Source organism: Limulus polyphemus, unplaced genomic scaffold, assembly GCF_000517525.1.
Source record: "Limulus polyphemus unplaced genomic scaffold, Limulus_polyphemus-2.1.2 Scaffold2509, whole genome shotgun sequence".
Classification (NCBI taxonomy): Eukaryota; Metazoa; Arthropoda; class Merostomata; order Xiphosura; family Limulidae; genus Limulus; species Limulus polyphemus.
In genome coordinates this window covers 129,591-140,715 of record NW_013668119.1, presented here as the reverse complement: position 1 = coordinate 140,715, position 11,125 = coordinate 129,591, and the positions used below count along the sequence as shown (strand labels likewise).

At 32.6% G+C, this 11,125-nt stretch overlaps 1 protein-coding gene across 3 annotated transcripts in view; it reads left to right on the top strand.

The window, feature by feature from the left end:
- LOC106467154 (type-1 angiotensin II receptor-associated protein-like) overlaps positions 1 to 11,125 on the top strand; it is a 27,649-nt gene that overhangs the window by 6,926 nt on the left and 9,598 nt on the right. For all 3 annotated transcript variants that reach the window (XM_022395287.1, XM_013927475.2, XM_013927476.2), the window contains exons 3-6: positions 4,026 to 4,060; positions 6,205 to 6,316; positions 8,017 to 8,089; positions 9,421 to 9,454. In XM_022395287.1, the coding sequence (XP_022250995.1) occupies positions 4,026 to 4,060; positions 6,205 to 6,316; positions 8,017 to 8,089; positions 9,421 to 9,454 (254 nt within the window). The remainder of the gene's footprint in view (positions 1 to 4,025; positions 4,061 to 6,204; positions 6,317 to 8,016; positions 8,090 to 9,420; positions 9,455 to 11,125) is intronic.

The window sequence follows — 11,125 nt, the reverse complement described above, 5'->3', positions numbered from 1 at the left end:
TTCCCACTTTGATTGAAGCTAGTAGAGCAACAGAAGCCATTTTCCCACTTTGATTGAAGCTAGTAGAGCAACAGAAGCCATTTTCCCACTTTGATTGAAGCTAGTAGAGCAACAGAAGCCAGTTTCCCACTTTGATTGAAGCTAGTAGAGCAACAGAAGTCATATTCCCACTTTGATTGAAGCTAAGAGAGCAACAGAAGCCATTTTCCCACTTTGATTGAAGCTAAGAGAGCAACAGAAGCCATTTTCCCACTTTGATTGAAGCTAGGAGAGCAAAAGAAGCCATTTTCCCACTTTGATTGAAGCTAGGAGAGCAACAAAAACCATTTTCCCACTTTGATTGAAGCTAAGTGCAAGTTTTTTGTTTTTTTTCTACCCTCTGTAGCAGCATTGATGATGGGTGTCTGTTCCTTGTGTATGCCCACCCAGTGCCACAGCGGTATGTCTGCGGACTTACAACGCTAGAATCCGGGTTTCAATACCCGTGGTGGGCAGAGCACAGATAGCCCTTGTGTAGCTTTGTGCATAATTAAAAAAACAAACTGTTCATTGTGGCTTCGCCTGTGGATGAGAAGAGGAACAATCTGATGTACAATAAAGAAATGTTGGTTTTTGCTTCATTAAATACAGCCAGAAAGCAATGTATGTAATTGTGGTGTTTTTTTCATTGCTTCAATAAATAACTAATCAGTTTTTATTGCTACTACTACTACTACAAAGTTTACTGCATCAGTTTCTTTTTGTGTTCATCAGCATTGATTGCAAACATATTTACATTACATTTCAAATTTTGTTTTTTTTGTTGTCTCTAAAGTGGCAGCACTTGAGCCTTTGTTCTTGATTACACTAAAAATATTTATAGGAACATGAGTAAATTAGGAATACTTATGAATGACTTTAAATTATGAGTACTTGTAGCTGTATTGAGGATTTTGAAGTACTACAAAATGACTTGTATCAATTGGTCAACTGGACAAATATTTGGCAAATGCCCTTTCATTTTATAGTAAGTGCAAAATAATACATTTGGGTTATCATAGTTAGGATAATATTTAATACAGATGGGAACCCTTCTGATAGCACGAGTGGTGAAAAAGATCTAGGTATAATGCTGGGTAAGTTGCTCAAACCATCAAGGCAGTGCTCTGTTGCTAGTAGAATTTAAGGGGTATCACATACATATTTGTTACAATGAAAAGAAGTAATTAACTCAATACAACTTACTAATTAGGCATCTCTTGGGATACTGTACAGTTGTGGTCTTAGCTATAAAAGGATATTGACTTATTGGAGAAGTTTTGGAACAAAGAGACTAGGAGGGTAGAAGGTTCATCTTATGGGGATGAGTTAAGATCTCTTTTTCTCTGAAAAAAATAAAGGTATGTGGTGATCTTATTGAAGTTTACAAGATTATTCAGGGACAATAGGATAATGCCCACTGATTTCTGTGTGCTATGTTCTGCTGAAAATAAGGTGAGAGGACTCAAGTTTAAGATTTGGACAAGACAGACTATGCTCTAACTAAGACATTATTATTTTTCTAATAAGTTATTCTTAACATTAGTGGAGACTAACACTTTAAAATGGGAATTGATAATATCTGAAAAAAAAATGGGTGGATTTATGTTTTTACTTTATCTCAAAAGTGAGTGTGAAGGGATAATTTTGAAGAACCAGATGTTTTTGTTGTCCGTATGTTATGAAAAAACTGATGTAACAATCTTATTGATTCCTATACTTCTGAATACTTCAGTCAGATCACTCTTGACCCTCTGTTTTTAAGAAAGAGCAAATTAAAAGATTTTAACCTATATTCGTATGACATCCTACTCATTTCTAGAATGATCCTAATAACCTTGAATGATGGCATGAAGCCTAAATGCAAATTCATTTTTCTACACATTTTTTCGAATTATATTTATAAACTTTTGAAATGTTTTTTTTTTGGTGATGCGTTTTTCTAAAATATATATTGATAGGAAAGACTACTTTTTTTTACGTTTTAGGAGACTAATTGTGATTTCAAAATGCCAAACGACGTAGAATCATCTTGCTGTTTTGTTTTTGTGCATTTTTTTCTTTTAGTAATGTAAGCAGATCAATGTTATTAAAATGGAATAAGTGTACAGCTCAAAGAGAATCAGAAAGACCAAGTTCTGACAATTTTAAAATTGATATCAGGTTAATAATTACCATGTACTCTTAAATTATTAATTTGTGATTGATTAGTGGTATTTGATAATCAGTTATTACAGTGTTCCTGAACTGACACTATGTACAAGACCACCACCCACTCACTTACAAAAAAAATTTTTTTAATTTGGTAATAGGTATTGCCTGACAGTTACCCAGAATAAAAACTTGACATTGTTGATTGTTGTCCTATATACAGTAACAATATTGCAACTGCTTTCTAGGGCACATTCAAACTTTAAAATGTGGTAGGGGGAATAGTTTGCTCCGTATTTCAAAATGTGGTAGGTGTAATAGTTTGCTCCTTATTTCAAAAATGTGGTAGGTGTAATAGTTTGCTCCTTATTTCAAAAATGTGGTAGGTGTAATAGTTTGCTCCATGTTTCAAAATGTGGTAGGTGTAATAGTTTGCTCCGTATTTCAAAAATGTGGTAGGTGGAATAGTTTGCTCCATATTTCAAAATATGGTAGGTGCTTTTGATGAAACATCTGTGAAATTAATTAAATAGAAAGATTAGTGGAAGATTTTTCTTGTATTGAAGAACATTTTTTACAATCCTATAAGTACCATTCACAATAACTTTTGTGAAATTGGTTTTTGAATGCTATACAATAGAGATAAAACTGTCAAAATGATCATATAGCCCAGAAAATGATGATTGTGCTAAAATATCCGATAGAGATAAATTGAATTTATGTTCATATTTAACTGTAAAGTGTATTTGTCAATATTTACAGTTTAAATACTTCATGAGTTCATTATTTTATGATTCAAAAATAGTAAATGTGTCACTGTGCATACTAACTGTTGTAAAAGTGTTTAACATTAAATTTGACAATAGATAGGACTAGTGGACACATATATACGTTTTTGCAGGGCAAAAATCATCTTCAGCCAAGACAATTTTATTTTTCAAACAAGGTGGTTGGCAGTCGGATGTTGTGGAGGCAGTAAATTTAAGTGTGTTTAAGAGAAAGCTTGATAACTGTATGAATGATAAGGGCTGGCTTTGAATGTTCTTTTGCTGTTGTTGTTTAATAGTTTTAGTTTAGAGGGTGGGACAGCTTACGTAGACCAGTAGTTAAAACCTGAACATTCTATTATGTTAAAAGGAAATTTTCCCAAACACTGGTTTATATAAGAGATTTTTACAAATTATTAATAGTACATGCAAGCATCAAGTGACATCAGTTTGGAAACCACATTTAAACAACCAATTATTATTATATATCTGAGGGCTAAAGATTAACTATACACTTCAGTGGCTCCTTCCAACAGAATATTGGTGTAGAGAGAGAGACTACATCATAACTGGTTCTATATACACAATCATTTATCTTTAGGTTCTGCAAGGAATTAGTGTCTTTAACTATGAGCTCATTACTTGTGTGGTACAATAGCATGAGGTCTACACAGATACTGTCATCATCACCATGTTAATGATTCATTAAAACATAATTTCGTGCTAAATAATTTGTATCTATCTGTGTTTTTGTTCAGCAAATAATAATAATTTAATAAGTTGTGTGTGTTCCAAAAGAGAACCTTAAATTTAGGTTATAATTGTGTTAGTTTTGATTGTTGGAACTTATTTCATTCTGATTATATTTGCCCCAAAACATTATATGATAATATTTTGTACTTTATTAGTTTAAAAGTGTTATTTATAATAACTGGTGCCAATTGTAAATAAAGTTAAAACAGTGATGATGATAGTATCTGTGTAGACTGCATGCTATAGTGTAAATATCTTTGTAGACCACACGCTATAGTAGTACCAAGTTTTATTACACGTGCCTAATACATTTGTGTATTTTTTTTCTCTCTCTAGGGAGTCTTTTTCATGCACTTCATTTTATCAGTATGGTAAGTATTTTTTTTTAACACGTGTGGTTTGTAAACAAACTTTTTTGTTAGCTGCATAGAACAGCTCCGAAGGGTTGTTACCTTTCTACTATTGTAATAACACTCGCATACTAATGTAATCCAGTAAAATGTGGCTTATAATAAATTGCCTGTTGTATTTTTAAGCAAGTGTATCAAGAAAGGAAACTTAACGAGTTGGTACACCTAATAAATATAGTATTGTGTCTAAGGTATTGTACCATCTATCATAAAGGGTTTTTAAAGAAAATCTTTGTGACTGCTATTTTTCGTACAATAATAATACAAAACATCAGCTGCAAGTGGAGCTAATCTTTAGTTTTGTTACATCACACTGCTCATGAATGTGCACGTTAAACTGAAAGCGTTGTTCCTTCGTGCAAAGAACAGTAAATTTTAAATAACAATTTCTATAAAGTTCATCAGTTTTAAAACTAATTTCACGGCAAATGTCAGTTGTTTTATCCAGTGAAATATAAGTAACAAAATTGTGTGAACTTCTAGAAATTTTAACTTCGATGTCTTCCTCAAATTGAAAACTGTTAATAGTATTATATGTTTTTTCTTTTAAGTTCTTGTGTAATTTTTGCTGAATTTTATTAAATGCTTCAATGCTAGAAAAAATTTGTTTTTCTGGATAACCAACCATCTTTGGATTCCCAACTACATACGTGGAATAGAACCAGTAGGTCTAATATCTTAAATTCTTATAGATAACAGATCCCACTGCAGTGGCATAGTAGAGTGTCTGGTGTCGGGAAGCAAAACAAAATTTGGCACCTCCACCCCACCCAAAAAAAATCCAAACTCGGGTGTTGACGACATAGCTAAATTAGTGATATCAGTGTATTTTAATCAATCTAACACTGAAAAACAAGGAATTTCCCTAGGCTTGATATTTCTGATGATATAGTAATATTTGATGTCAAGCACATAAAAACATTTTAATGAGCCTTAGTCTTATGGGAACAGCTAAATTCTGAGTAAATTGGTTGTTAATTTGATGCCCCCCTGAACCAGGAGCTGAAAAGCAAATGCTCCTCTTCATTACGCCACTGTTCCACTATAACAATTCTAAATTTTTTCATTCACAGTCAGTTTGTTCTCTACCTTCCAAACACACATCTTTTTATTAAGGACTACAGCTCTGTGTCTTTGATCAACCTATGTAATGACAAGGTTTACTTTATCTTTAAATTAGTATGAACTTCTTTCATTAATAAACTTGAACATTTTCTACTGTTAACGTATTCCAGATGAGAAGAATATGTTATTTTCCAAACTTCTGTCTTTACTTGTTCTATTTACCCGAAATAATACAATCTCAAAGTTGTAGTAAAACATGTAAGAAGCCAAACAGTATTATTTTACAATATTTCTAGAAGGAAGAATAAAGTATAAACTTTAACAAATTCTTCCAACATTCATCAATCTATAACTTCTGTAGTTAAAAAAATGACATCTGGATAATACAAAAATGCACTACCCTGTTGGACTCAGTTTGCCTTCGGTACCTGAAGTTAAAATAGCTAACAACATTCTATAATATTTTTACAAGTTCATTCAATTAGTTTTTTACACATTTCTTGGTATTGTTTGATCTTACATACAAATCCAGAAACTTAAAATAAGCCTACTTGTAATCTTTGGTGCTAGATCCAGTATTTTTTACCTAATGTTTTTTTCACCAAAACCTGAATTTCAGTGGAGAAAAGATTAAATAGAGACTTAATCTATTAGTTAATTCACTGCTCCTGCCGCATCAGACTAGTTTCACCAAATTCATGGCTCAGCAGTGCTGCTACCTATTGGCTGGTGGATATTGTTGACAAGCTGTCTTCCCTTTAATCTATAAATTCAAAACTAGGGCAGGTATCTTTTAGGCAGCTTTGAGTGATTATCTGAAAAAAAACATAAAAACTTTACAGGATTGAAGGAAAAATTTAGGGATTTAGAGAATGTGAGTGTACGAAACAGATAACTCAATTTGAATCAGAAGACCAGTGTTTCATAAGTTTACTGGAAAATGTCCATTGTACTTGTATAAAGACAAGAAACGTTATTTCTAAATTTTGAGATTTCCAATTACAACTTTTTTTTTAAATCTTTGCTCTCCAATTTTTCAGGGCTCTGCAACATTCATGGCTTCCAGTGTCGTACATGTACTACAATTTGATCTTTATGGCAACTTTGTTGTGGAGTCTTCACTGTAAAGACTCCGAGGAACCCGTGTTTATGGTGAGCAAAATTTAGCTTTTAAAAGAATCCCCTAGCTCATCAAACTTTAGCTATGAACTACTAAAAATGTTTTTATAAACAAACTTCCAAAGTAATACAGAAAGTTTGGATACCAATATTAACCTTTTACTGCACATTCTAACATACAAGTTAACAAATACACATGTGTATACTTTATTTCTATAGCTAAATGCTCTTCTAGAAAGCAGTCTAATTGAACATTGAAATTAATTCTGTTGATTCCTCAGTTGAACCATTACTTCTTTGTAACATACCCATTTATAACTTACCAAAATATATTTACAAAAACGTTTGTATAATATAGGCCTATTTAAGTAAATATTTTCAAAGAAAACATTTTTTTCACCATATTTTCATAATGCATACTGTAGAAGATGAATTAAATTCATGAAGGTGCCGTAGATTTTTGTTCAAAATGTTAACAACACCTTCTAAATTATGTGTATATTTTTATATTAGTAAACAACTGATCAACTAAGGGCTATCCGAGGGAAGATTCACATTGTGAAAAGTTTTAGGAAAGCATGCTTTTTTAGATTTCATTTGTGTTTTTTCGTGATCCTACATGTAAATGCTTTTCCTCAGGGATTGAAATATTACATTCCAGAGGAACTTAATTTTGCGTGAGGAATTTTTCATATTTTAAGTTGGCTCTCCCGATCGGGAATGCAGGGTCCATCCGTATTCGTTTAGTTATGACCAATGAAAGTTAACATATTGCATGAATTAAATAAAAAAAAACGATTTATGAGGAAATACAACTTTACATGAGGGAATGTAATCTTCCTGATAGCTTTTCCTCGAGTGAATGTAATTTTATATCATTATTTCTATCCCTTTTCTTGTATACCTTAACATGTACAAAAATCCTGGTACCTCAAATAGTGTATGTCAAAATTTATGAAATGTATAATCTAAACAAGCACTTTTCATAGTAGCCTATAGCTTTCAAAAAAGAATACTTTTTTTATAAAACAAAAGTTTTAGGAGTAACATTTTCTGGAGTGGAATACATATTTGGGAGAATGGGTGGGTAGATGCTAGTTCTAATGGAAATGTTCAAGAAAGTTCTCGAATTTCATCCAGAAGAGACATTGGAATCGAATTTCATCCAGAAGAGAAATTGGAATCTTAGTGATTCATTTTTGTAAATAAGTCCCAGTTATTAAAGTGTATTGTTTTTGGAGTTACAAGTTTTAAAAAAAAAACCTACAGATTTTACCTACTTATTAGCATAGACTGATTTAAAAACTTAATAAATTTGCTTTTCTCCAGCCCCATTGCATGAAATTCAAAAAAATATCTTCACTAAGAAAGCATGTCACTCGTTACGACTTAAGTATGATTTTAGGTACATTCAAACGGAGGAAGTTGCCCATGTTTGTAAAACTATTCATAATAGTGAAATTTTGTTGCCAGTAGTTTTACTGCATGTATTATTTGCTTGAGTATTCTGATCAGAAATTAGGTCTTTATTGTTAATCTTTACAAACAAGACCAACAGATGGCATTAACTCGTTTAGCAGTGCTTTGTTCCCCAGTAATTTTTATAGCATGTGTTCTGTGTAGTGCAAATGTTATGTCACCGAACAGCTTAGTTATGAAGTATATTAATTTTTTTAATGCTCCTGTACTTTGTTTAAATTCCTTCTGTACAAACGTTTCTTTGAATTGCACAGGCCCTAGTGATTGATGGAGCTTCTGTTCTGTTGGACATCATTGTTATTTCCGTTTATTATCCATTATCTGATGGTAAGTGTAGAACTTTGTTTATTATAACTGTTATGGTGGCTTTACAACAGTATTTCAGGATGTTTCATCTGCTTGTTCCACTTTTTAAGGATGATGTTTCTTTCTTCATCATTAATTATGGTCAGTCTGATGGTCATCACTGCACACTGTTGCCTGACATTACAATAGTGTCCATTGTGACGAGCTTTTGCAAAGGACAGTTCAGTCTTAGAACACATGATTAAACACACTAAAAGTACAAGTATTTATTGGAGAACTTGACAGGCATGTAAAGGAAAGGGATTGCTGTGATTCCAGTTTCTTCCTTTCTCGTAAAAAACACACACACACACACACACACACACACACAATTATTTATTTTGAGATGTGGTTGGAATCTCGTGAAATTTTGGACTGTGAGCCTTCACCAAATTAAAATCCTTGTCTACTATCTTGTAAACGATACAAATGGCTTTTTGAGTTGAAAGGTTCTCTTCTGCAAGCGTAACCATAATTTGAGGGTGTTGCTTGAAATTGATTTGAGGTATGGTTTGAGAACCTGCTGTTCTCCTAAGTACTGCTGTGAAAAATGTTTGTTTTTACGGGGAACAGTGAAGGCTCCTTTCTTCAAAATACTGTGTCTTGACACTACATCTTTAACAATCTCACTCTGTAATTATCTGTCTTTGGACAGAGATATGACATAAGTTAATTTACAGCAGCATTTTTGCTCCAAATGGTTGGAAACTTGCCATGAAATACACATTGCCACAACTTGCATCTGTAACAAGATGCCTGTGTAGTAGCACATGCAAGTCGTTCTCGTAAGAGTGGAGTTAAGCCTCTTTTCAAGCATATGTAAGTGTATCAAGACTGTAAGACTGCCCTCAAGACATCCACACTCTTCTTTATTGAATGTGTGAACGCGTTGTTCACAACCCTATATTTAGTGTTTATTTTCCAAGCAAATAAATGAGTATTAATAAGCATGCATCTGCTAGATTATAAATGAATGTAAGCTTATTTGTTTTTGAAGTAAGTTGATTTATGTTTGTTTTTCAGATTATAAAATACTTTATTTTTCATGAACTATCTAGTTTATTTTGGTGAATGTTTTCGTTTTTTGTAACAGTTTCTCAATAGTATCATGTAATTGTGCTCCGATTAGTCTATCGCTAGTTTTCTGAATAAACTTAACTCAATTTCGTATACAAACACCATTATTAAGATGGCTTTCACCAGTATGTAATTTATCTAAATAAAATTATGGTCCTTGAACTAATTTCTTTAGGAAGTTATAAAAGTGTGGATTTTTTAAATGATACTTTTTTTTTTCTCTCTTTCTTTTATAGGTTATTATAGAGCTAATTTTCACTTCTGTGCTGGGTATCCTTTTTCTGAAGTTTTATATTGTGTTGTAGTCTTAACAGCCTGAAAAATAACAACAATTGGTTTATTAGACATCATTTGATTAATAGTATGTGAATGGAAGGAATTTGATGCAAGAAAATCTCATTCAAAACTTCAAAGAATTATTAAAACTTAAACTGTGCAGAAAGAAAAGTTATTTTGTTCTAGGGATCATTCCAGTGTACGTCTGTGTATATTAATCATACCTGTTGAAAGGATATGGAAGTGAAACAAGATGTCATCCAATCAGGAGCTGACTAGTTACTTTGTCCATTTTAACAACTTGCAACTGTTGAGTACCTGCCAATTATTTTCTCGTAAACAATCTTACAGTAGATGATATGCAAGGTAAAAATTACAATTAGATTTTCTATAGATACAACTGAAAATCCTATTTACCCTGCCACTAGTGCAACAGCACATTGCTTGGCTGACTTAAGAGACTGTGATCAACCAGAACACCAACATCTTTTTCCTCTATAACACTGTTAAGGTTTTTCCCATCAAAATTATTCTCATAATTCAAATTGTGGTATCTAAGATTCTTTATGTTGCTCTTATTATAATTAAAAGCCATCTGCCAAACTTGCCAAATAATCCAAATCTTTTTGTAAAGCAGTACGATCGTCCTCACAGCAGCAATACCCAAAACTTGAATATCATCAGCAAACTTAAATAATCTATTGACCATTCCTTCATCTATCTCATTGATTTCAATCCAAAAGTTATTATAGGAATAAAGCATCAAATGTTTTACAAAGTTCAAACTTTTCAGTCTCCTGTAGAATATTATTACCAGACTTATACACATAAATATACTGTTTTATTGTTTGAAATTATCCAGGTTTTTTGTAATAATACTAAATTAACTGACTCATTCCTTATTCCAAGTTCTCAAGAAAGCCACAGAGATTTGCTGCTAAATAGTAATACTACAACTGTAGTTCGAGGTCATGACAAAAGCTCCAATAGATGGCGCTCCAGTAGATGGCCATTAAGCTCTAAAAAGTTTTCAAGTTTTTAAGAAGAAAGTATGTTGGTTCTGGTCTTGTGTCTTTCCTGGGATGGGGTACACTGGCCCTCAGGGGTGGGGCCTCGGCTGTCTGGATCTGCTGCTCGTGTTTAGTTGATCAATCGTCAGGCTTGAAGCTCCACTACACTTCCCTTCAATAAATAATCAAGAAAGAAATCTCTTTTTTTATCTTCTTCATGGGTTTTCCCTCACGCTTAAACTACAAAAAATCAACTACTCAGAAAAATCACTATTATATCCACTAAAGTTATCGTAAGCCAGGGTTGGGGGTAGAGAGAGATAACATTAATTTTTGAACACCTCCAGGTTTTCTACTAAACCTAAAATAACTATCAAGTCAAATTCGATGACGAGGAACCCACTTTGAGACTAATAATAGTTGGAGACGGCTTGAATGGGTAATGAAGAAAAACTTTAATATAAGTTTAACATAACAGCAAATGTACAACGTTTCAACAAGGTTTTGTCATCATCAGGTAGGTGACAAAACCTTTTTGAAACGTTGTACATTTGCTGTTATGTTAAACTTATATTAAAGTTTTTCTTCATTCCCCTTTCAAGCCGTCTCCAGCCATTATTAGTCTCAAAGTGGGTTCCTCATCATCGAATTTGAA